At 39.1% G+C, this 27,542-nt stretch overlaps 1 protein-coding gene and 1 long non-coding RNA gene across 5 annotated transcripts in view; one reads left to right on the top strand and one right to left on the bottom strand.

Annotated features, from left to right (window-relative positions):
• LOC310631544 overlaps window positions 1-27,542 on the top strand; it is a 394,516-nt gene that overhangs the window by 107,833 nt on the left and 259,141 nt on the right. The window lies entirely within an intron of this gene.
• The window catches only part of EYA4 (EYA transcriptional coactivator and phosphatase 4), a 108,644-nt gene that overhangs the window by 10,470 nt on the left and 70,632 nt on the right, over window positions 1-27,542 (bottom strand). For all 4 annotated transcript variants that reach the window (XM_083352176.1, XM_083352178.1, XM_083352179.1 and 1 more), the window contains 6 exons: window positions 25,971-26,107; window positions 24,957-25,040; window positions 12,740-12,829; window positions 6,368-6,426; window positions 6,112-6,272; window positions 199-313 (listed from right to left, as the gene is read on the bottom strand). In XM_083352176.1, the coding sequence (XP_083208302.1) occupies window positions 199-313; window positions 6,112-6,272; window positions 6,368-6,426; window positions 12,740-12,829; window positions 24,957-25,040; window positions 25,971-26,107 (646 nt within the window). The remainder of the gene's footprint in view (window positions 1-198; window positions 314-6,111; window positions 6,273-6,367; window positions 6,427-12,739; window positions 12,830-24,956; window positions 25,041-25,970; window positions 26,108-27,542) is intronic.

Below are 27,542 nucleotides of genomic sequence, written 5' to 3'. Positions count from 1 at the left end.
TTCCCCACCCATTCAATTCTGATTAGAACAGGAATAAAGAAGGCCAAGTCAAAAAATGAAGGAAGCCTAATGGGTTTGTAGAACATATCTGCAGGAAACTGAGTGCCCACAAGCATCTTGTTGTCTGCTCTTGCCTTTAATATTGTTTTGCTTCTGCAATGTAGCAAATGATTTTTTAAAAATTAAGTTTGTACTCACCTTGTACTAATAATTGATAATGATTTAAGTGCATTGGTCAGCCAGGAGTCAGTGAGAGCTTCAATCTCTGCTCTTAACTGTAGCCATGCATCTCTTTTTGCAGGGCCAAGAAGTCCTGATTCATAAAGGAAAAAGTTCTTAAAATGCATTCTGTTTACCAGGAGTTATAGTCCCATGTTAATGTAGGCCTATAACATATTTTTCCACAAAAGTATTTCAGTTCACTTGCTTGTGAATAGAATAGAATAGAATAGAATAGAATAGAATAGAATAGAATAGAATAGAATAGAATAGAATAGAATAGAATAGAATAGAATAGAATAGAATAGAATAGCTTTATTGATCAAGTGTGATTGGACACACAAGGAATTTATCTCTGGTGCATATTACTTCTAAGTTACTTAATAACACACATTAATGGTTATTTTGTTCCAGAAGCAGTCCAAAAAGTGGCGATTCATTCATTCACTCATTGACTGCCCATCTTACCATAAGGTAGTTTGGGTGGCTTATAGTCATAAAAATATATCTACATTAAAACATAAATAAATGAAGAAGCCTCTTGGATGAGAAATGACAGGTCTTCAAAGAAAAACAAAAAGTCCAGTTGTCTTTTGAAAAAGCATCTTTGGGATAAACAAATTAAAACTCAAGATTAAAATCTAAGGACGTGTGGGGAAGGCAGTGGCAGAGTGGCGGGGATGTGGGATCTGTTATTACTTAATCAACCACCTGTTCCTTGATTGGGGACCCAGGTCAAGTGGCAGAGCCAGATGTTTAGGCCCTTACAAAAGGACATGAGGGTTAGGGCCAACCTCACATCAGAGGCAAGATGTTCCATGCACTACTAGGGGCAGGACACTAGGATAAAGCCAAGACCACTGATGGCCCCTGCAGGAAGATAGTACTATAGGAGGATGTCTTGAATGGGAAGTCAGTCCTAATCCCAGCTGAGATTAGGGCAGTTTGGAACAGGTGCACAATCTGGCTGATTGAGGGGAAGGAGAGCAGAAAAGGCCTCAGGAAGATCAAGGGTGGGCTGGCTGGTTGGCTGGGTTCTATTGCACTGAATGCTGAGGGAAGAAAGGGGTGGGAAGCTAATAAGAAAACTGGGGATGGGTCAGCCTTGAGATATAACATGCTGGGTTGATTGGCAGTGGTGCTATTAATGGCTGAGATGAGAAAGGGAAGATGATGGGAAATTTGGGAGCAAGTAGGCTGAAATGCCATGCTTGGATTTCAATGAGGGGTCCTTGATGCTCTCTAAGCTTGGCTACTTTCTTGCAGATGTTTCCTTACCAAACTAGGTAACATCATCAGTGCTAGTAGAGAGTGGGGTTTGTTCTCATTTTATACCCTAGTAGCCTGCCCAATACTGCCCTGTCAGTATTGGAGGGAGTGGTGGGAGTAGGAGAGGTCTTAGTAGTTCTCTGGTTGGGCTGTTTATTGTTAGCTTGTTTGGCAGTTCCTCAACTGGGGCGTTTTTTGCTTCTCGATTGGTGGTCTAATGTTTTTTTTATTTTTTTATTAAAGAGTTTTACAAAAACAAAGTTTTACAATATATCCCCAAATCCCCCCCACCCCAAACCCGCCCACTTCCCCCCCCCACTTCCCAGAGCTAAATACAGGATTATAGTTACAATAATCATATTCTAAATAAAAATTATGCATAATATACAATTAACCAAATTCATAATGTGCTTTAACTCCCCTTTAACATAACTACAAAGTACCAATAACAATATCCCACTAAAATCTACTCATAAGCTAAATGGAACTTTTTAGTCCCATATTTGTTCTGAATATAATTTATCCATCTCCTCCAAACTGAAATATATCTTTCCTGTGAATGATCTTTCAAATAAGCAGAAATCTTAGACATTTCTGCAAGATTCGAAACTTTAAACACCCATTCTTCTATACTAGGCAAACTATCCTTCTTCCAATATTGTCCCACCAGTAACCGTGCTGCTGTTATCATATTCAACATCAAATTAGTTTCTTTAACATCACAATCTACAACAATACCCAATAAAAACAATCTTTTCTGTGGTGAATTTAAGCCATTAACGTTACATGTCAGGAACTTCACCATCTCTGGTGACCATGAGCCTTTGGAACATGGCCTGAAGATCAGCTGTTGCTCTCTTCGGACGTGCTCCTCCCACAGGCTCTGAGACAGCCGCATCTTGCGTAGCTGGACCAGTTACAGGCTTTTGTTTTTGCTCTTTTTCCATACGCTGATATGCAGCTCTTGTCATCCTCTGTTCTTTTGGGTCTTCCTTTAATGCCAAACTCTGCTCTGTAGCCTCCGCCTGCCGCATCTCCTCAACAGGCAATGACATTGCCCCTTCACTCAATTGTTTATCTTCTTGTCTTGCTTCTGTTCTTTTGATTCGAGGAGACGGTGGTAAGCCTGCTTTCAGGACCTTAGTGTAGAAATCTCTTGCTTTTAAAATTGTATCCAATCTGTATCTGTTCCCTGCATAATTTACCACAATTCCAATAGGTATTTCCCATCTGAACTGGATTTGTCACTTCTTAAGCTCATCAGACAAAAAGGCAAAATCTTTCCTTTTTCTAAGAATTTTTGAAGGTATCTCCTTTAAAATCATAATATCTTGGCCTGCAATTTGAAATTTTTCCCGATAAAAAGCCTGGATAATAGAATTTCTGGTTAGTCTCCTGGAAAAATAAATCACTATGTCTCTAGGTAAAAATTTTTGCCTAGCAATCCAGGAGTTAACCCTAAATGTCTTATCCATTTCCTTAAGTAGTTCTTCAGGTTCGCATTTCAAAACAGGAGCCACTGCTCGTGCTATTTCCCATTCCAAATCTTCTTTAGGATTCTCTTTGAGGCCTCTGATATGCAAAGCAAACTCCATGTTCTTATATTCTGATATAGTAACCTCGTCTTCTGTTCTGTCAATCTTGGCCTCTGCTCTATCAATCTTCTGTTCAGCATCAATAATTTTATTTTCCAAATTCTCCACATACTCCATAACTGAGTCCACACGAACATCCAGGCGTTCTATATGTGCAGCCAGACCCTGAAGTGCAAGCACTATATCTTCCCTCATCTGGTTGTTTTGATTAACAAATTCTTCCATTGTTTTCTTTATTTCTTGCTGCAAAACTTGTGTTGACTGCATCACAACTTGCTGAATGTCTGTCAGTGTAAATGCAGGAGGTGGGGGAGAGGGTGGTTGTACTGTAGGTTTCATCGAAGTCTGCCCTACAGCTTGTGGTATAGGTGAGGAAATAACATTCTTAGAGATTGGAGGCCCTCCCCCACGTCTTGCAGCCATCTCTTAGGTTTTGATTTCTTCTTTTTTCACCCAGCAGAATCAAAGTTCAGAAAAAAAAAGAGAGAAAAAAAAGGAAAAGGAAAGAAAAAATAAAAATTCTCCCAAAGTTCTTAACCTTCAATAAGAAAAAAGGGAACAGGCTTTCAAATAAGCAAAATCCGATACTGGGTAAAGTCAGTTGCAAATTGTATCTCTTTCTTTGTAGCAAAATATAACAATTTTCCAACGCAGTCACTTCACACAGGAGAGAAACATTCCAGCGCCATTTTTACTCCATTTCAAACTTGAAACTTGAAGAAGATAATGAAACTGAGTTAAAGTTAAAATCCAACTTGAAAATTCAGATCTTCCTGCTTTGCTCTGCCTGCTTCTCAAAGAAACGAAATACTCACAATCCCATCTAAGCAGCAGGTGCAGTTGTCGCGTCTGGTTCCACTCCTTTTGGAGCGAAAACGTCCTGAGAGCGGAGAAAGCCTGGGCTCCGAGGGGGCTCACCCTTTTATCCCCCAAACTACTTGGGAGAATCACAGGGGAGCTCTACCTCTACCCAGGCAGGCTCGCCTCTCCCTCTTCTCCCGAGGTAGAAGCTCCAGCGCTGCGGGACAGCTGATTTTCGCTGCCTCCGAGCGCATTGACGCTTCCCAGGATCCGGCGGCTTCAAAACGCCGCCATTCAGCGCGGCAGCGCTACCGGAAGCCCGGTGGTCTAATGTTAATATTGGTGTCAATCTCTGCCCATTTGGGTGATGAGCTTCATCTGAGTGATGATTATCTTGGATGTCAATGATAATGGTGGCTAAAAGGAGGAAAGGGAGGAAATAGCAGGCCCTCAGAAGACAAGGGGCAAGTGAGATATCCCATGGTGGTCACAGTGATAGTGTCTTGAGATAGGAAAAGGAAAGGGCTAGAAGATGAGATAAGATGGGTTGGTAAGATATGCTGTACTGGAGAAGCTGAGGAGACAGTAGTCCACCTTGCCCTATTTGCCCAATAATATCTCTTCAAGGTGTTTGTTTTGCTAAACTGAAACACCCCAAAACATAAAGTATTTTGGATTTGCTGAACAGGAATTGTCCACTGGTAGATATTTTCTGAAACTATGCATATTCTATATGTGCTCTCTCCCTTTTTTCTCCTGTAATATCTCTTTTCTGCCTAAGCATAGGTATTCTGTCTCTCTTCAATATTTCCTGACACTACTGCATTCTTCCTTTTATATTTCCTTCTAATTGCTTATTTTCTGCTCACTTTTCTCCCATTCCCAGGCAACAGCAGACATAAAAAAGATATATTATTTATAAATCAGAAAAAGAGTTGTGCCTGTTGTCCAATACAATGCCTATGCATATAACCTTGCTCTAAAATGTGCCAAATATAATTCCTTAAGGAAATATGGATTTTGTCCTTCAAACCCCCTTGACTGGAATTTGTGCTTAGTCCTGAACCCTGGTTGGATTAAAATATACATAAGTGACATCTAAAATATTATTATATTGGAGTGCATGTGTATTACATTAATAATACAGATAGCCTTGATCTAGCAACCACAATTGGGTCTAGCAACTTGATGAAAATAAAGTGGTTGCTCAATTAAATCATGACTATGGTTATGATCTTACTTCAGCTTTCCTTTGCTTTATAGATCTGTGAAGGTCATACATTCAAGGGTTAGTCATAAAATTACTTTTTCTTCATTGACTTAACTGCAAACAGTCACAGTACAGTCACTAAATGTGGTACATCTGTAATGAAAATCCAGAATATACAAAGCTACAACATCAATGAGAAAACTACACAAGACCAATTTGCCTAGGAAGATTATCTTCAAAAGCGCAAAAGGTTGTTTTAACTTGGGATTTATCATCTAAATTAACAAATGCAAGGGGAGCTGAAGAAACCCGCAGTTTAAGCTCCAAACTTCAATCAAAATAGAGCTGGAAACGACCTTGTAGGTCTTCTAGTCCAAACACCTGTTCAAGCGGGACACCCTACACAATTTGAGACAAGTGACTGTCCAGTCTCTTCTTAAAAACGTCCAATGATGAAGCACCCACAACTCCTGAAGGCAAGCTGTTCCACTGGTCCATTATTCTCATGGTTAGGAAGTTTCTTCTTAATTTCAGGTTGCTTCTCTCCTTGATTAATTTCCATCCATTGTTTCTTGTCTTGCCTTCTGGTGGAAAATAAGTTGATCTCCTCTTCTTTGTTGGCAGCCCTTCAAATACTGGAATACTGCTATCATGCCACCCCTAGTCCTTCTTTTCTCTAGACTGGCCATACTCAGTTCCTGCAACTGTTCTTAGTATGTTTTAGTCTCCAGGCCTTTAATCCTCCCAGTTGCTCTTCTCTGCACTTTTTCCAAAGTCTCAGCATCTTTTTTGTAACGTGGTGATCAAAACTGGATGCAGTATTCCAGGTATTACACAACTTGTTAATGAAAGACTGCAAATAGTTTCTCCTTTTTCTTCATCCACTTTTCTTCACAAAATTTCCAAACCGCCCATACTAATTTTTTTCTTATATTTTAACAGTAGTGCAAAGTATAAATAATTATTATTTATATAAGATTGATGTTAATGTCATATTGGATAAAAAATCCTTCTTACCTCCTACATTGTTTTTATAAGTATTATATAATTCTTTGACTCTTCTGTAACGGAATGCCAGCTTCCTCATCCAGTCAACTCCTCCTCTTACACCTGTTGGCAGACAAAGGTTTGCACTACTTGCAGCTGCATGGAAGCCATCAGTTGCAAAACTGTAGGTACTGCAAACACCCAAAATATGCAAAAGTGAATACTATTTCTTCCTAAAAATACATACTTATTTAAATTTGCTTCATTTTTTTAAGGCATATCTTACCTTAGGTCTTGTCCATTATCATCTGAGGATACATCATCTATATGTACTTGATCACATTCCTAGTAAGAGAGTATGTTTTAGAATAGGGCACCAATATCTTGTTTGTTTTACAGTACATTGGTGCTTTAATGTGAAAAATCTAAATGATTAAAAAAAAACCTAAATCTAAACCACCTCTATTGCCAGCAGATGGCAGAATATGAGCATTTACAATTTCATTAGGTAAAGCTACTATTTCTTCCCCCCCCCCCAATATGATCAACTGCTATATTCCTAGATACACTGGAATGCTTCAAAGATTCCATGTAGTAAGTGAACATACACACACACACACAAATAGGATGATTCCCTCTTTGGTCAGGTTAAGATTTAGAGTCCTTAACTCAACACTTAAATATATGTGTTTGCTTATATTGCAAAAGAAGCCCCAATATAAAACACAAAATGAAAAAATAAAAAGTTATTATTATCAGCACCATGTCAATAAACAGAAGTTGACGTCAATGTATATTATATAAATAAAAAAACATTGATAAATAATTTTCAAAAGTGTCTACTTTTTCATATTCTATTGTTGACTGCACTGACAGGCAATCATATTTATCTTTTTGAGAAATAAACAGGTTTTTAAAAGAAAATAACTTTTAATAAAAATATATTGAACTGCAAAAAATTCTTGATTATGCATTTTGTTGTTTGTGATGGTTTTATCAGTGGAAATAATATCTGCAAATATTGAATTTATTAGACCTGAACACCCAATTTTACAAAAACCATCCTGCCTGGAAAATAGCATCTATTTTCTTAGATGCTACCTTATTAATTCCTAGGCCCTTGGTTAGGACCTGCATTATTAAGTTTTACCAGTCTTAGACTGTGAATACAAATGTTAATTACCCACATATAACAAGTATTAAACAATATTCATAATATAATAATATCCATGTCTACTGGTTCAGTAAACTGGGACTTGAGCACTTAAGGTTATAACAGTTCTGGCCTTTCTTATAAGACCAAAGACCAATTTTCAAAGGTGATAATGGTGACATCTGATCACTGTCACGACCAATGATTTCAGTGCCCACACTGCAGAAAGCAAATCTTTGTCACAGTGATAAGTACTTTGATTAAGTAATAACTGGACTGCTCCACAAAATTTTCTTTAAAGTAGTTTGAACTGCAACTAGTCCAGAATTTGATGGACAGGCAAACAACTCCTTTATTGCAAAACTATACTGTCTTCCCACATAGAATTCAAAATGCTGTTGCTGATTAAAAGAACTGAATTTCAGGTCTGAAATTCCACCTAGTGAGATCCTCCTTTATGCTAGCTTCTCCAGAAATATGCTCAACTAGGACTAGATAGAAAACCTGTTTTGTGACTAAATCTAAGACCTGATATGATGTTCTAATCTATGGTGAACTGAGCTTGGAAAGCAACCAATGTCTTATTCAATTGTTTCGATACAGAGAAGATAGCGCCTCCTAGAGGCACCACACATCATTTGCACTGCTTCATTATGGGCCAGAGGCAATTTCCAGTCTACTAGGGACAACCTATAAAAAACGACACTGCAGTATGCTTTGATATTATCAGGGCATATGTCTCTGATGTTGGGTGTCCTTCCTAGATGCATGAGCACAGCTAGTTTTCCATCTGTAGTTGATTAAAAAAATATTGTCGCTGATATAATATGGCTATTTAATGTCAACATCAGAACTAAGTTTTTGGGCTCTAAGCGGTTATTACTGAATTTGTACTTTTTTACATCTATGGTTGCTTCCTGCTGTTTCTGGGGGCTATTTTCACATCAAGTTCTAAACTATTATGTCATAGCAAACTTTATTGTTAATTACCTTGAACTCATACAAAAGGGCAGGATGCAAGAGTTTCAATAAGATAACAAATACAAACATAGGTTGTTGTTGTTTTTTTTAAAAAAATCAGATTAAGATGTCTTTTAAAATCTGAGCACTACAAAATAAAAAATAAATACCGTACTTAGAATGAAATAAGGAAGTTACATGGGGAAAAATCCCAGTGAGGAATTATTATTTCTTTCACGATTCGAGTGTGAATAAATGCTCCTTTTTCTATTAAAATCTCAGCTTTTATTCTAGAATTTATAAAACTATAAAGTTTCTGAAACAGAAGATTTGGGCCATAGCCATGAAGACACTCCTAACCGAAAGCTTTTTCTCTTAGTTACCTTAGTTCCTTGCTTCCTTTCTTTAATTACTTTTTTGCTTTATCAGCCTACTTGTAAGGTACCTGCACTTGTATTTCACCTTGAATTATCATTTCATTTCCAATTCATTATAAAGCAGAATGAATTTGGAATTTCAAACCGTGTATCTCACCAATGGTCACCCTGCTGCTGCTACTTTGTTAAATGTTCCATTTGAATTGAGAATATGTTACAATGTGCCGCGTATCAGAGTGAGCGCCTGTTACTCGTCCCAGCTTCTGCCAACCTAGCAGTTCGAAAGCACGTAAAAAATGCAAGTAGAAAAATAGGGACCACTATGGTGGAAAGGTAACAGCGTTCCGTGCGCCTTTGGTGTATAGTCATGCCGACCACATGACCACGGAGACGTCCTCGGACAAGCGCTGGCTCTTTGGCTTTGAAACGGAGATGAGCACCGGCCCCTAGAGTCGGAAACGACTAGCACGCATGTGCGGGGGAACCTTTACCTTTACCTTGGTTTAATGACATTCCTAGTAGGATAGTTTACAACAGGGATTCCCAACCCCCGGTCAGTGGACCGGCACCGGTCCTCAGGATGCCAACAAGTGGGCCACACAAACAAGAAAAGCTCCATCCACGGGATGCAGGCAGTATTCAAAACCACACGCCCTCTGATCTGCAGAAAAACTTTTGTCCATGGCACCGGTCCCTGGTGTCTAAAAGGTTGGAGACCTCTCTGCTTTACAGGTCACAGATTTCCAACAAATACATTGTATATTACAGCTAAATAGGCACATTCCAGATCACACTTTCCAACCAAACTAGGTTTTGTTCTCTTTCCTTGGTTTCTTCTTCCTATTCTTTTCTTTCTCTGGCATTTGTTTCCTCTATACCTGTTTACCTTATTGCTTTCATTCTGTCTAGCTGAACTGGAAATAAATTATGCAATTTATTTATTTATTTATTTATTTATTTGTTTGTTTGTTTTTATATACCGCCCTTCTCCCGAGGGACTCGAGGTGGTGTACAGAGCAAGGTAGGTATACAATTAAACAATAGTAAAACAAATGAAACCCCAAGAGCTATCAGGCCAGGCCGGACTGCTGGAACAAGTAAGTTTTTAAGCTGCGCCGGAAGGTGCGAAGGTCGGGGGCCATCCGGATTTCGGTAGGCAAGCAGTTCCAGAGGGTTGGCGCACCCACTGAGAATGCCCTCCCCCTGGGGGCCACCAGCCAGCATTCTTTGACCGGTGGCACCCTGAGGAGGCCCTCTCTGTGGGAGCGCACAGGACGGAGGGGTGTTGACACCAACAGAATAACTTTTCAAAGAGTGAAAAGAATGAAACCAAATTTGGTGTCAGGGCTAGTATAATAAATATCAAGTTCAAAAATGAGTCAGGTGCTACAGAAAAACAACAACAAAAAACTCCCAATGGATCCCTATGGAAGAGAAGGCTGAGCGCTCTGTTAGAATACTGGCAATTGCATATTTCTGTCAATCACAGGATCCAGAGTGGAAGTATTATTAAAGGAGCATGCTCTTCATGCTTCACCACCTTATAAGTTTACATTATAATGGAAACTTAATCTTTGAAAATGAAAGCTCTTGCAAAACAAGCATTTTTCCTGGGTTTCTGTTTCTGAGATCCTTGCAATGTTTACTACTAGTAGGGCTAGACTGATCTTTATCTCACTGCCGATTATTTTTTTGCTGATCTACCTGATGTTACTTCATGTGACCTCATTTGTTTTTCTCGTTAGCCCATTTTATATTCTTCCATCAAATCTACACTACTGTAGAGCAGTTTTGAATATCCACTTTACCCTTGTCTCATATTTACAGTGTGGTGTAATGCAGTTATGCAAGCAGTGATGAAAGGGATGGAAATGAGCGGTGAGTGATGCCACCTAGACATTTCAAACTTTCCTTTGCCTTTGTACTTCTTAGGCACAAAAAAATCTTGCTGTTAACCTCCATCTGGCAAAAAGGCAAAGATTTTAGAAACAAACAAAAAATGAATTCTATCCCTTTTAATTTCTTATGATGTCTCTTCCTAGTACTAGGAAAGCAATTTAGAGGAAACAGTAAGCACAGTCTAGCAGACACATGGCTATTAATATATAAGATCTTACAGGAGTGTTTGGGTCTAGCTAGAATATATTTAGTAAGTCAAATCCAGTTGAAGGTATTCGTAAATGTATTATCAAGCTGACTTTCATGAATGATTCATGGGTCTTTTGTTCTCATGTTCTATTTTCATTTTGAAAAAGGTTATAAAGCTGTGATAGCCTTTAAAATTAGTGAGGATATCAATTTTGTCTGCTCTCTTTTTTTAAAAAAAATCCATTTATGAGGTGGAAATATGATGTAAATGTGGTTTATTTCTTTGTTTTCTATGGTACACACTTTTTACTTATTATTTTGTCATTTCCTATAACGTATTTTGAAGCACAAAATAGTGTTTTGTGCTCTATACTGTGCAGAATTATTATTGAAAAATTATAGTAATTTATGCTAAACCCCAAGCCTGACAAAATTTTAGGCTAACTATACATAAATTGATTAATGTATAATGAAAGATTTCAAGGAAATCAACCTAAATTAATTCCCTCCCATTCCCAGTGGAAATTTAAAATCTGCTTGCATAATATAATACTGCTGTGTGATTATAATAGAAATGAAGTAGAAATTATGTTGTAAGGAAGCTCTCTGTTAATGTTAATTTAAGGTAAAATACCTTTTAAAACAGCTACAGAACTGGCTATACTCATTCTCAGTGGGCCACTGGCTGTGCAAGTTCAAAACTAAGAAAGATAAAATATATTTGCCATTACTGAGCGTTTACAAATTCATGTGCAATAACTGATTTTGACTGCTATAACATTAAATTAAATTATGTCTCAGTACAACTAGTTTCTTACCAAAGAATTCTTCAGAACTTGACATTTTTACTAGAGAGTATAAAACCTACAGTTGACCCACAAAAAAAAAATTTTTTTTTGGGAAATATCAGTAATTTCATTATCCAATAAAAACAATGACTCACTGCTAGTAAAAACAAAAACTCTATTATGCAGATCTTAGCAGTTACAGACTTCAGGGTGAAGAACAAACTCTATTCATGTTTATCTGACAGATTAATAGCAAATTTGGTATAGATTAACTGCCAAATATAAGAAAAAAAGATTTCCTTGACAGTAAAGATACAATGTAGGCCAACTATTTGTATAATAAAGAGATAAGGAAAATAAAATTGGCCTTTTCAATCCAATATATAAATATAACTTTACATTGTTATCATTGAATCATTGAAATGTTTTCTTAAAATTCATTATAAAACTACTCCAATGCAAAATTCTGTAACATTAAAGAATGATAGCATGGAATTTTTATTTTGCCTAGAAGTGGAACTGAATCTAGAAACTTTTCTCTGTACAGCCTTCTTCTATGTCTTTCTAAATAGGACACTCAGTGCAAGTCAGCATGTTTTCATATGCTAATTAAAATTTACAGGCTTATAGGAACAAAAAAGAGGCTAATGTACAGATTTGTTCCCTGATCAAAAGATGAATATTCTGAATGTCAGGATTCTGATATTCTGATGAGCAAGTTAAAATAAGTTTAAGCTAATAATGAGAAATGCCTGTCCTTTCACCTCTTGTTTTGTTTCTGAGCTATCAATAGCTTTTTTGTTAGGTTTAGGAATGGGAACTGTATGTTGAGATAGGACAGGCTGCAAAAATCGTGAATAGATGTTGTTCCTACTGTTTGCTATGGGAGTTTTAAAGTTCTTCATTCTTTTTTTAACCCCATCTCTCAGCAAATATATTTGTAGGCTGGGCGATAATAGAAGTGAGCATGGACTATCAGCCCATCTATTTTAATTGCTTAGGATGAAAATAAGAGAGCAAGAGGCTTCTTTTTAATTCTTATTGTATCCTATGATAGAATAATGGAAAGTTAAATCTAATGGAATGTTCCAGATAGGCCTGATTTTTTAAAAAGTTAATAACAATCTAATCTTGTTAATGATTTTCATATTTTGCCAATCTACCCAAATAAAAAAATATCTGGGAAAATGATACAATTAACCTGGTCCGTTTTTTTTATTTCTGGCTACAAACTGGAAGAAATAAGGATTGTTGGATATAGGTGTTCTAATATAAATTATATTTTTACATACCTCCAAATCATTGAAAAATAAATGAGTATCTGCAAGATTAAAAATCATTTCTTCCATCCGAAGTCCAAGAGTCACTGCTACAGGTGGATCCTGGTTGGTGTGTGTGTTTTGGGGGGGAACAGAAATGGTACATATTCTCAGTATGTAATGGTCATTGCAAACTTTATTTTTATGCAATATGCATGTATAATAGAAAAATAAAAAAGCACAATTACACAATAAGTTAATAAGAAAAATAAAAAATATGTACACATAATTACACAAAAAATAATAAGAATTCTACATAAGAATGAAATAGTTTTTTCTTTGTGGAGTGTAATATTACACTCAAAGCAGAATTTTTTATTATCAAAATCTTGAAAGATAAGTAACTGGAAAGAAAATTTAAAGGTTAGTGAAAACAGGCATTTTAAAAATGAATATCATGGTTTACCTAAGATAGAACAATTACATAATAGTTACAGTCTAATTGTTTTAACAAATATTACTGAGACTATTAAAATATTGCTATGAAACAAAATATTTTTTTATCCAAATTAAATAGCTTATCCAAGAATTATATACTCAGCAGAATAGAAACTTCCAGTTTGTAATCCCATCCCTTGTTAATGATAGATTTATAAGCAGGAAGGGGAAAAAGAATATCCTGGTATGATGGGAATTACTAAAGGTACAAAAGGAAACACCTAGGTCAATTTGAATTGGGAATGTGGAGGCCAGAAGCCTTTGTTGTAAGATGTGTGAAAATAAAGTGATGAAAGCTAAAACACCTTAATGGAAAGCTGTAAAGGCTTCCTTCTGTGTCTGATCATCAAAGGTACAATGAAGAATTGGATTTCAAATAGTACCATCAGTCATGGCACTTTGTGTAAAGTCTAACAAATAAAGAACTAATATTTGCTAAACTAGATGCTTCTGTTGATGCGACTATGAAGTGGATCCCATCTAGCCCAGTTTTCTTGAATCTATTTTACTTACTGAAATCTGAGGACAAGGCAAAGAAAACCAATGGGATGTATCTATTTTAATTGAATGCTTTTTAAATTCTAAACTTCACACCTGATTCCTTTTAACAAAGAGGTTAGGTTGTGAGCCCCTTGTATACAAAATATATTGCTATTTGGAGGGATATATGTTTGAGAGAGCCACTTCGAGAAAGTCACAGTACTTCCTGGATTTCCTAACAATCATTGTCTAAGACTCTAGGGCAGGGGTGTCAAACTCAATTTCACTGAGGGCCGCATCAGCATTGCGGTTGCCCTCAAGGGGCCGAATGGGTATGACCAGGGTGGGTGTGGCCTGCTGGGTGGGCGTGACTAGAGTGCATATGGCCTACTGGGTGGGCATGGCCAGCTCTACATCGTTCGCATCAAGGGTGCCTATGGGGGCCTGGGCAGGAATGGGACAGATCTGAGGGCCTGTGGCAGAAGGAGGGTCTCTCGGCCAGGGCCAAGGCAGTGGGGGCTGTTCCCTAACTGTTTCCAGGATGGCTTCATGGGCCACATGAAACCACTTCGCGGGCTGGATCCGGCCCCCGGGCCTTGTGTTTGACATGTCTGCTCTAGGGCTACTACAGTAGATCTAGGCTGCAAAAATCAAGATAACCACTAGATGACAGCAAGCAAAGAAGTATTAATTCTTTGCTATCATCTATTAGACATCTGGAATTTTGTGTCCCAATCTGGTGGTCCTATACTGGCTAATTGCCATAATCTCCTCTAGGAAGATGTTTGACAGAGTAATGCCAATGCAATTTCAGACCCTTGTAAAAGAAAACAATCATTAGGCCCTATTGAATTTTTGGTTCAGACTCCATCATAGGACTTAGTTAGCCATGATCGCCTTAATGGTTTACATTAATAATGGAGAGAAATACAGGGAATATAGTCTTGCTATGACTATTCTTGAATCTTGTCCTCGTTTTCACCACCTAAGAACAGAAACGGGTCTTTAGACTAGTGTCTCCACATCCCAGCATTCTATCTACTTAATTTGGTTACAGCAAGAGAGCAGCAGGTCCCTTAGTTTATCCTCCCAAAAATGGGAAACTAGCAAGGAGAATTTATATTGATTTACTATTTGTATGCTAATTTGGCCACAAGTTGGTTCAACTCAAAATGTCTCTCAATAATAACATGTACAAATAACAGTTTACTAATACATTCTGACATATAGCAATGCAAAAATAATAATTTAAATCAAATGCAGTAAAATCTTATTTCAAAATTAATTACTTTGAAAAAAACCACCAGTATTTTATATAAACATATCATAAAAGAAGTCCAAGAATAATAAATCTACTTTATAAATATGGTATAAATTGTATATAAGGAGCCAATTTGGTCTAGTAGTTTAGGCACCAAGCTAGAAAGCAGGAGACTGTGACTTCAAGTCCTGCCTTAGCTATGAAAACCAGCTGGGTGACTTTGGGCCAGTCACTCACTTTCAGTCCAACCCACCTCACAGGGCTGTTGTTGTGGGGAAGATAGGAGGAAGATATATTAGTTATGTTAATTGCCTTGGATTATTTGTAAAAATAATGAAGTTGGGCTTAAAGAAACAAACAGACAGACAAACAGATAGGATCAAGATTAATTTTATAATATGAAGATGCATTACACGATTATAAAATATAGACAAAGCTAACTGGACAACAATCAACCCCTTTCTTACTACCACGCCATACAGAACCTTGACAGTATAGATGTCAACTAGTTCACCACCCAATACGCGATTCAATCCGTTTTATAGAAGAAGTAGTTTGAACAGAACAACAGAGTTGGAAGAGACCTTGGAGATCTTCAACTCTGCTCAATCAGGAGATACTATCATTTCAGACAAATTGCTGTCCAATTTCTTCTTTAAAATCTCTAATGACGGAGCACCCACAAGTTCTGGAGGCAAGCCATTCCACTGATTAATTGTTCTCACTGTCCTTTTTCAACGTTTTGAGTAGATAAACAAGAGAAGGGAAATGCTTATGGCCCTTGCCTATGAAAATAATCATTCATCACTTGTTGGGTGCATGTACATTGAGAGTTTTTTCACAGTAGACAAATTCCTTGTGTGTCCAATCACAGTTGGCCAATAAAGAAATTCTATTCTATTCTATTCTATTCTATTCTATTCTATTCTATTCTATTCTATTCTATTCTATTCTATTCTATTCTATTCTATTCTATTCTATTCCACTTTACTCTACTTGGTACTGAGTTGTAAGGAGGTGTGCAAAAGCTGAGTAATAAGCTCTTCACATCCTAATTCCTATAAATCTCATTTGTTGTGCTGCTTCTTTTTTAAAATAATAAAATACTGCTTTTAGTTTAAAAAGAATAATCAATACTTCCAGATTAGATTACTGTAATGCACTCAGTGTTGACCTGCTCTTGGAAAGCTCTGGAAGCTAAAATTAGGGAAGAATGTAGCAGCTAGGTTACTGATAGAATTTTATGGCTCAAAGTCCAGATCAAGTTACACTGAAGAACATATTCAATGACATCATCTCTATGGTTACTATATTCTTTGAGGGGAGAGGAAAGTTCCTCCCTTTGTGTGGACTGATATTGGTGAAATATGGATATGAACCTTTCCTATCTTGTGCAATGACATTTACCTCCATCCCACATCTTTGAAAAAAATGTATCTTTTTTACAGACCTTTCCCAGCCACTAACATCTTCTAATCTTTCCTTTTTTAAGTAATTAAATAATGTTGTTGCAATAATGATGATGATGATGATGCAATACTATTGTTATACTGTTGTAAATTATTCAGGATTTTATACTGATGTGCAGAAAGTTAATGTGTTAAATAAAAAATAAGAAAGCACAGTTGCAACCAAATGGAAGAATACAACTTTGTACACTGCTATGAAAGAGGAAGAAGTTATAAAAGGATATTTCCTAGGAACCATTTACAGAATGTTATATTGCTTTGGAAATACAAATAGAGGGAGGGAACATGAAACAAGGATTAATTTAAAAAAATCTAGGTAGTAAGTGAACAGAATAAAAAGATAACCATATGGTTAATACAGAACTAAAACAAAAGAGCCAGGAACAGCATTGTGGTTAAATGAAACAGCAGAAAGAATACATGTACTAAGGTAAATATTTTATTGATAATAACACGCTATAACAAATTGAGCAGTGGGTTACTACTTTTTCTGTAGCTAAAGTGATAACATTCCAATAAAAATAAGAGGCATACAAATTAGTCAAGCTCTGATCTGACATAAAAAGGGAGCAATATTCTATTCCTATTTGCAATTAAAGACTAAAAGCAACAAAACTTGATTTAAATTTATTTGAAATTCAAGGTTCAACTTGATGAAATGTTTAATCATGAGCTACAATAGAGAGACATCATAAATGCATAAATACTGCTAAGCTTGTAAGCTGCCCTGAGTCGTCGGAGAAGGGCGGGATATAAATGGAATTAAAATAAATAAAATAAAATAAATAAATAAATGCGTCTAGCAACTTTATTTGGGGGCAAAGATGGATGAAAATAATAGGGAGATAAGGTATTGCAAAGAGTATCTTCAAGGGTTCCATAGCAATACATTTTATAAATTATTCCTGATTCTCTTTTAAATGTTGGTATTCTTCTTCTAGAACAAACAAAATGAACGTTCTTAACAATTTATAGGTTTTACTGCATATTAAAAAAAAGAAGATCCACCACATGGTTTAAAGCAGTGCTTCTCAAACTTATCAACTTTAAAATGTGTAGGACTCTAATTCACAGAATTTCCCAGCCAGTTTAAAGTATGCTTGTAGGATACTGATCTTGGTAATACCATACACTAGGTTCGCCTAGTGTGCCAGTTGCACCCCTTTTTGGACCGAGATGCCCTATGCATGGTTACTCATGCCCTCGTCACTTCTCACCTGGATTACTGCAATGCTCTTTACATGGGGCTGCCCTTGAAGAGCACCCAGAGGCTTCAACTGGTGCAAAATGCGGCCACGCGGGTACCTATGGGAGTATCTCGGTACTCCCATGTTACACCATTCCTCCCCAAGCTGCGTTGGCTTCCGGTTGCCCTCCGAGTGCGATTCAAGGTGCTGGTAATAACCTTTAAAGCCCTACATGGCTTAGGCCCGGGGTACTTGCGAGACCACCTGCTGCCATTGTCAACCTCCCATTGCCCGGTTCGCTCCCACAGAGTCGGCCTCCTCAGGGTGCCGTCAGCCAGGCAATGCCGTCTGGTGACCCCCAGGGGAAGAGCCTTCTCTGTGGGCATGCCGACCCTCTGGAATGAACTACTCCCAGAGCTGCGGACGGCCCCTGACCTTCGGTCTTTCCGCCATGACCTGAAGACTTGGTTGTTCCAACAAGCGGGCCTGGACTGACTACGGTTTTTAATTAGGCTTTTTACTGGGTTAAATTGTCTTGTATTTGTTGCATTTATTGTTTAATTCTTTTTTAATTTTTTACTTTATGTTTTTTTAATTTTTATGGTTGTGAGCTGCCCTGAGTCCTCAGCGAGAAGGGTGGCATATAAATTTAATCAAATCAAATCAAATACAAGAGATAAATTTGCAAAAAATATGGAAATCGTTTCATCTGTGTGACCATTCAATAGAGTTATACCCATTTGGGACAAAATTTTATAAATACCATGACTAAACTAAGAGTTGAATGTTCCCTTCATTTATTTATAGGGCCAAACATCAATCATAAAGCAGTTAAAATAATAATTGCTTAACAATGGAAAACTGTTCTTTACATAACAACTGAGATGTGGATTAACATTTTTTTTCAATTACCACATTAAAAAAACTACACATTTAAAATAATGAGTAAACAGAAGCAGGAACCACAATTTTATCAAATTTGGATAGATTTTTATGGTTTATCTCAACAGCAATAGATTATAATATGATATTACTTTGTGTATAAGGTAAATTTGTACATGCATAGTACCTTCTGTTTACATTTGTCTTTTCTATATCTTTTCTCTATGCAGATTGGATTTATGTTATTTTAATTTAATTTAATTTAATTTAATTTATTGAGATTTTTATACCGCCCTTCTCCCAAAGGGACTCAGGGCGGTTCACAGGGCATAAATATAAACACCAATACAAACATTAAAAAATAATTAAATTAATGCCCAAGTTAAAACCAGAATACTAAAACAAACCAATAAAAAACCCAAGTACCCCCATCAGGCCAGACCCGCTAGTTCAAATAAATGGGTCTTCAACCCGCGACGGAAGGATCGGAGGTCTGATGCCATCCGGAGCTCGACCGGCAGTTGATTCCATAACGCCGGAGCACCCACAGAGAAGGCCCTCCCCCTGGGGGCCACCAGTCGACATTCCTTGACAGGAGGCACCCTGAGGAGGCCCTCTCTGTGGGCGCGCACAGGGCGGAGGGGAGTCGACGCCGGCAGCAGGTGGTCCTCGAGGTATCGCGGACCCATGCCATGTAGGGACTTAAAGATCATAACCAAAACCTTGAACCTTACCCGGAAGACAACTGGCAACCAATGCAGCTCACGGAGCAAAGGTGTAACATGGGAGTACCGGGAAACTCCCAAGACAACTCTCGCGGCCGCATTCTGTACCAGTTGGAGCCTCCGAGTAGTCTTCAAGGGAAGTCCCATGTAGAGAGCGTTACAGTAGTCTAGGCGAGAGGTCACGAGCGCATGAGTGACCGTACACAAGGCCTCCCGATCCAGATAGGGCCGCAACTGGCGCACCAGGCGAACCTGGGCAAAAGCCCCCCTAGTCACGGCCACTATGTGATCCTCCAAAGTGAGTCGTGAATCTAGGAGGACTCCCAAGTTGCGAGCCCTATCCACAGGGGGTAAAAGCTCACCCCCCATAGAAAGAGGTGGAACATCCCAGGTGTCTCGGGAAGCCGGAATGTACAGCCACTCAGTCTTGTCAGGGTTGAGTTGAAGTCTGTTCCTCCCCATCCAGACCCGAACCGCCTCCAGGCAACGGGACATCACAGCGAGGGCATCACTGGGGTGGTTTGGGGTCGAAATAAAAAGTTGGGTATCATCAGCATATTGATGATACCCAACTCCAAAACCACGAATGATCTCACCCAGCGGCTTCATATAGATGTTGAACAGGAGAGGCGAGAGGACCGACCCCTGAGGAACTCCACAAGCGAGAGTCCTAGGGGTCGACCTCTGCCCCCCTGCCAACACCGACTGCGAGCGTCCCAGGAGATAGGAGGAGAACCACTGAAAAACCGTGCCTCCCACTCCCAATCCCCTGAGACGCTGCAGCAGGATACCATGGTCGATGGTATCAAAAGCCGCCGAGAGGTCTAATAGGACTAGGACAGAGGAATACCCCCTATCCCGAGCCCTCCAGAGATCATTCACCAGAGCGACCAATGCCGTCTCCGTGCTGTGCCCGGGCCTGAAACCCGATTGGTAAGGGTCCAGATAATCCGCTTCATCCAGGACCAGAGGGAGCTGATGCGCCACCACACTCTCAACAACCTTCGCAAGAAAGCGAAGGTTGGAGACTGGACGGAAGTTGTTCAATACAGCTGGGTCCAAGGCAGGCTTCTTGAGGAGAGGTCTCACCACCGCCTCCTTCAAGACGGTGGGGAAATAACCCTCACTCAAAGAAGCAGATATAACCGCCTGGAGCCAGCCTCGTGTCCTCTCCCTAGCTGCGTAAACCAGCCAAGAAGGGCACGGGTCCAATAAGCATGTGGTGGAACTCAGCTTCCCCATAATCCTGTCCACTTCATCAGGGGTCACAGAATCAAACTCCTCCCAGATAACATTGACAAGACCGCCCGTGTCCTGATCGTCAGACTCTGCCCAGCTGGAGTCCAAACCGGTCCGAATCCGAGCGATTTTATCCAACAGATGTTGACCAAACTCCTCGGCACGACCCTGCAAGGGATCCTCCCTCACCTCCTGATTAAGAAGGGAGCGAGTCACCCTAAACAAGGCGGCCGGGCGATTGTCTGCGGACGCGATGAGGGTAGAGAAGTAATTACACCTCGCCTCCCTCATCGCAGCGAGATAAGACCTAATATAGGTTCTTAACCGCAATCGGTCGGGTTCAGATCGGCTGGACCTCCAGCAGCTCTCTAGGCCCCGTTTCCGCCGCTTCATCTCCCGGAGCTCCGCGGAGAACCATGGAGCTCGCTGGGATCTGCGCCGGGTCAGGGGCTGCAAGGGTACAACCCGGTCGAGTGCCTCAGTGGCTGCCCTTTCCCAGGCTTCCACTAAGGCATCCGCCGAGCTGTGAGCAATGGAGGCAGGTGGAGACCCCAGCGCCGCTTGGAATCTCTCAGGATCCATTAGGCGTCTGGGGCGGTACCATCTAGTTGGCTCCGTACCTCCACGGCGAGGGGTGGCAAAATGGAAGACCAGCCGCAGGAGGTGATGATCGGTCCATGACAGGGGCATAGTAAGTGGAAAGCCCCCACCAAGATCATCCAACCACCGTCCAGATAAGAAAATCAGGTCAAGGGTGTGGCCTCCCTCATGAGTTGGCTCAGAAATTACCTGCGTCAGGTCCATGGCCGTCATGGAAGCCATGAACTCCCGAGCAAGCTCAGATGAACCTCCCAGGGATGGTAGGTTGACGTCTCCCAAAACTATAAGTTTGGGGAACTCAACCACCAACCCTGAGAGGACATCGAGCAGCTCGGGCAGGGCTGCCGCTACGCGACTAGGCGAAATGTACACGAGCAGCAAGCCCAACTGCGCCCCAGAGCCAAATCTCATAAAGAGAGACTCACACCCGACTATCTGAGGAACGGTGGTCTCCCGCGGACATAAGGTCTCCCTAACGATCACCGCCACTCCCCCACCCCTACCCTGAGCTCGAGGCTGGTGTAGCACCCGGAAGCCTGGTGGGCAAAGATCAACCAAAGGGACCCCACCCTCTGGCCCCAACCAAGTCTCCGTGATGCAAGCCAGGTCCGCATGCTCACCCTCAACTAAATCCCTAATAAGGGGAGCTTTGTTGACCACGGACCTGGCATTCAGGTACACCAGCCGGAGCTCAGGAGGCTGCACATCCTCGCTCCCGGAACCTCGGGAAAGAAGCAGAGGGTCGGAGCGCCCCACCGCTTGCAAATAGCGGAGACGGCGCTCCCGGTAACGATATGGCCCCCTGTCTATCCGCCTGCTGCCATTCCCCGTCGTGGGAATTGGTAATCCCACGACCCGCTCATGAGCCCCGGAGACAACGACCCCTCGTTCTCCCCCCGCGCGGTCAGACCCAAGTCTGGCCTGAACTATGGTTGATTGGCCGCCCCCCAAAGCCAAACAACCCCTATCACCCACCCCCCTCCCCAACCCCGTAAAAAATTTTGATAAAAACAAAATCAGGGGCCTCTTGTTACATTTATGTTGACGGCCCCTACCCCTACCCAGCCATCTCTCAGAGACCCAGAACTCGGGCCCTTCATCGAGGTTAGAATTTAAAGAGGCGGGTCGCACCCAGGCGAGGGGGGCACCCCTGAGGGCGAGCAAGTCCGTGCTAGTATATTGTCGCATGTTAGTCCAGCAAGTCCAGAATAGGTAGTCCTGGAGATGATCAAGTCCATAGGAGGGTCGAAGGCCAGAAAAGAAAATATCTGGATCCACACCCAGCTGCACTGCCACTTAGCTGGGTGCCCCAGTAAACAGGTCACCCCCGCCCTCTCACGGCAAGTTGCAACTCTGTACCTGGGGATGGTCAAAGATATACTCTGGGTAGGCATGCCCCATAGAGCTCCCACCTCTATGGGGCTGCAGATGTAAAAGTCAGCCACTCTCCCACCATGGCTGATACCCAGGACCGACCAAATTAATTGATGATGCTTGTTAATCATAGTTCAATAAAATATATATTTTTTAAAAGTGTCATTTGGGAATAATGTGTTACACACAGATTGCCCAACAATTTTTTTAAACAAATGTGATATATATATATATATATTCATTATTGCATATATAATACACAATGCCAACTAGAAATACTCTTAAATATACAGTACATATTTTACCATCTCATAGTTTACTGTCTCAGGCCCACAGGACAAACAGATAATTTGTTAGAGACAGACATAACAGCAAGGTGGATTTTAAAAAAAATAGTGTACTAAATTTAAGTCTCTCTTTTTTCTCTCCAACCTAATCAAATTCAAGAAGAGCAAGGCAGAAAAAAACAGCACATTACCCCAATAGGGTTTGCTTCCTGATATATTCCGAAGGCACTGGATTTATGAACTGCAGCTGAAGATTCAATTTGAAAGGTCAATCAATTTTTTTTCAAACTGAGTTATCCTTTGGAAGTTTCATACCAATAAAGAATATTTTCTTTGAGAAAATAATATTTTCAAAGAAAGTCAATTTGGTCTATTGGTTAACGTACCAGGCTAGAAACCAGGTGACTGTGAATTCTAGTTCTGACTTAGCCATGAAAGCCAGTTAGCTGGGTGACCTTGGGCCAGTCACTCTCTCTCACAGGGTTGTGGTTGTGGGAAAAATAGGAGGAGGAAGGTGTGCTGGATATATGCACTATCTTGAGTTAATTGTAAAAATAATAAAGGTCGGCTACAAATAAATAACTAAATAAAATATTTAGAGTTTTACATTAATATAAGTTTAAAGTAAATTAACCATTAAGTACCATTTTACTTCTTTGAATATTTAAGCAATACATCACTATATAAAATTCATGTCAATTCTCCAGAGTCTAGGAATTACAGAATATATTTCTGTAGCAAATTGTGCAGCTTTTCTTCCGAAATAATTTATTAGTCATGCAAGAGATGAATCCCGTGCATCTGCCCATATGTGAAAAATGAAATGTGAGCAATTCTTTTTTAAACATATTATAAAAGGACATTAAGAGATAGTAAAGAAACCATCATTTTAAATATGTACTACTGTCAAATTACTCACAAAACAACAGGAATGGTTCTGTGTTAATCCCCTTCAACCTAATAATGTTTAAACATTTTTTTTGTAATTATTGCTGCCATAGATATATGGAAAAGCCTCCCAGCTTATTGGCTCATGGGAATATGGGCCTTATCCAGAGATTGCCAACATTGCAAGGGAGGTAAGATCAACTATAACACTTCCCTATATCAAGATACAAATGCCTTTGGCTGTATTAGCAGTTGGCACAAATTGGAGCCAGACAGTCTGTCTGTTGACTTCTGTGCTGAATTGGGCCATCTCTACTAGAATGTCCCTTAGGAGACAAATATTCAAAGTTCTCAGGAGGCTGAGAAGGAAGCCTGAGCTATGTTAAAAGCTATGTCAGAATTTGTAAGTTATGCAATGAGATCAGAAGAGAATCAAAACTTGTTTAGAGCAACAGAATAGAAAATATTTTTTAGGAGGATTTGGTACCAATTTTATTTCCAAATTGTTTTGTGGAAATATTAAATAAAGCAACAATCATATCTGATATATTTTGTATCTAAGCAGAAAATGTCACTTTTAATATAAGTTAATCTTCTCTTTTTTATTGTATTGACTCTTCCTGAATTGCTTAGCTATTATGTTCTATCTTAAGTTTTTGTTGGGTTGTGAATGCACCGGGCTGTTTGGAAAGTGTTTGGAATCCATCCTTCCTTCCTTCCTTCCTTCCTTCCTTCCTTCCTTCCTTCCTTCCTTCCTTCCTTCCTTCCTTCCTTCCTTCCTTCCCTCCCTCCCTCTTATTAAACATGTTTTTAGAAAGCTGATTATTTTACTGTAACTTGTTCTTAAAAGCTGTAGTTAATTAGTGGCTGAGTATTTTCCCAATCAATCATAAAATATTTCAATAGCAGTGCTCAGACTGACATCTAAATGCTAGTTAAACAAAGGAAGCTGATTTTAGTCACAAAAAGCAATAAAGCCTTGAGAAGTTGTAAGAACAACAGAACAAAGTGTTACTAAGTATCCAGTTAAAGAAATCCTGCTTTTAACGGGCTAGGAGTGGGGGTATAGGGAAGAATGTCCATTAAAACCAAATCTATATCATTTATGTGAAGTTATATTACCTGACTTTTTATGGAAATCTAAATAATATCGTTTGCAATAAAACTTAGTGATTCCTGAAGTAAAGTCTGAATGAAAAAAAATCTGTCAAATCTAGGACTATTAAAACCAAATTTTATTTATGTACCAGAAATACTGCTAAATATTATGGGAATAATTCAAGGCCTTTAAACTTAGCAAATAAATTATTGTACTGCACAGTAATTAGCTACAATAAAAGCACTAGTATTTCTCACATACCTTTCCATATTTCTGTGCATAAGATCCTGTAAGAAGCGAATGGAAGACAATGATAGTTTCATCCAAATCCCAAACAAATACACGCTGAAAACGAAAGAATAAAAAAATCAATATATACAAATAGGACAAGGACTAGAGGCAGTTATCCAGAAATATGTGTAGCCCCAAACAGTCTTTATGGGAAAAAAAAAGTTTTTATGACTCAATACTTCAAGTCAAGGAAGATATTACAAAAAAAAGGGCAGCTGTGTAGTCTCAGAAAAAGTTGCAGATGCTTTAAGGCAGGGATGTCAAACTGCCGGCCAGCGGGCCGGATGCGTCATCTGGAAGCCACGCCCACCCCATTGCCGGCAATGGCAAAACTCTCCCGATATGTTGCATGTCACATGATATCGTAAGCTTGACATGTCTGCAGACAGGTGATACTGGACTACATTCCAAAGCATCTTTTTGACTCCAAAGCACTGCCCAGCCCTCTTGCTGCTTTTTTATATTTGAATTATCAAGCCAAAAGTAGAGATTAAATATACACAGTCTAATTTTCTCCTCCGTGCCCCATTATCAAAGAGCTTGGTTAACTAGAAATATCAAATAATAATTTTAATTTTTATGTCAGAAAATTTTCATTTATGATCAATTTTTATGGTCATATTAAAGAGGGCAATTATGCTTTTTAGCAAATGATCAAATATACTATTCTGTGAAATCACACATACATACATACAGAAACTCCTAAACGATATCCCATGGAGATGTATTTTGTGATTTGCCTGTTATCTTTTAGCAGCAGGAAGAAAACAATTTCTATCAGTTTTCAATCCAATATGAGATAATTAAACTTTAATAATTGTTGTAACTTTATGAAATTAATTTGTTTTAAAAATTATCTTATATAGTACTTAATCTAATTTTGAATGCACAGGATTTTCTATTAATATGTTTTCTTTTATCTCTCTCTCTCAAGTATGAATTACTTTTTGACCTTCATTTTGCTATTAATTTGTAAGAATGTACCTCCAAGTCACTATCAGGAGGAGGAGATGGGTTATTTTTCCTCCCTCTGCCCCTTGATTTTGACCCAGAACTCCTACATGTTCTTTCATCAAGCTCTTTGATTGGAGTTGAAGGGCTCTGCACAGCATCAAACTCTCCTGTAAAACAACAACAGTAAACACTTATCAAAATACAAGTATTCCCCATTCAATTTTATGGTTTAAATAAGGTACTCCTAAAGCTTTGAATAGGCAATTTGGATTATCTGTAAATCCCTAATAATTCAAGAGGAATGAAAATAATCTGCTTACTGAGATTCCTCACCTTCTTTAACTATGAGTATTTGCCAAATTACAAAGATTGAGTAAACAAATGGAAAGGCAAGAGATAGAGGATATCTTAGGTATTTCTGTATAATCTTGCTGTGTAATCTCATATTTGAGCAGACTATTTTTTAAAATTAGAAACAAAATTAAATAAATCAATCAATTTCCCATACTATGGGATGTACAATTCTGTCCCAGGATAGAGGCCCTTTAACATTCCATCTTTTGAATATTATGCAATACCTACCTCATAAAGGTCAAGCACTAAGTGGAACATGCCCAAATACTTGTTTACCAAAGGAACTCTCATCTCTGAAACTCTAGGAGCAGATGTGAAGGCCACCAAGAAATAGTTTTTAGAGTAAGGGATATTAATGAAACATAAACGCTATTGTGCAGAAATAGACAAAGTATCCAGATTGAAAATGTCTACCACAACACAGTAAATGATTTATACCTATGAGTAACCTTACTTTTTAAGCTTACAGTCTAAGACAGGGAGAATGCAGGCAGTTCAGCAGTAACACTTTTCTGAAGTGAAGATTGCAGATTAAGATTCCCTGACTTTGTATTCTATTTGATGAGTTTTTCCCCAGGTGATGCTATCTTCTGTGAGCTTTACATGCTATTAACAGAAGATCTGGAAACTAGCAGGGTAAAATACATTTGAGTTTATGAGTAGCAGCAGCTACAAAACGATTATATGGTACATTTCTGGATACAAATCTTTGAGATAATATTAAGTCAGAAGTTCTTCTCAAAATGGAATGGCTGTGGGTATTAAGAATGTCCAGATCTGAAGATATTCCACCTTTGATCTTGAATGAGGTGGCACTTCCATTCAATGGTAATGCAAAGTTTGGGAGTTTTCTGGACTCATGGCTCCTACTTGAAAATAACTGTATATAGGAAGACCTTTGTCCTGCTTCATCTGTACCTTTTCATAGATTGGGGCAGGGGACACTTCAGATAGCCACTCAAGCTCTGGTCACCTCATGCTTGACTAGTTCAATGTGTTCTGCATGGGATTGCTCAATTTCCCCAAGATTTGACTAGTTCCCACACTTCTGGCATTTTGAAGGTCCCTGAAAAGATATCTTGTCACCTAGGACTTTGGAAAGGATGATTAATGCACTGTTTTCTTCTTTTTGTTGTCCCCAGAAACTTACCCCAAACCCTTTATCTTTTGATATCTTTCTGGGAATAGTTGGACTAAGTGGTAGTAAAGTCTTTACTAATGTTTAATGGATGTTTGTTGAGTAGGACT

The sequence above is a fragment of the Vipera ursinii genome, assembly GCF_947247035.1.
Source record: "Vipera ursinii genome assembly, chromosome: 1".
NCBI classification, from domain to species: Eukaryota; Metazoa; Chordata; class Lepidosauria; order Squamata; family Viperidae; genus Vipera; species Vipera ursinii.
The sequence above is the reverse complement of the archived record's forward strand: the minus strand, read 5'-3'. Positions and strand labels throughout refer to the sequence as shown.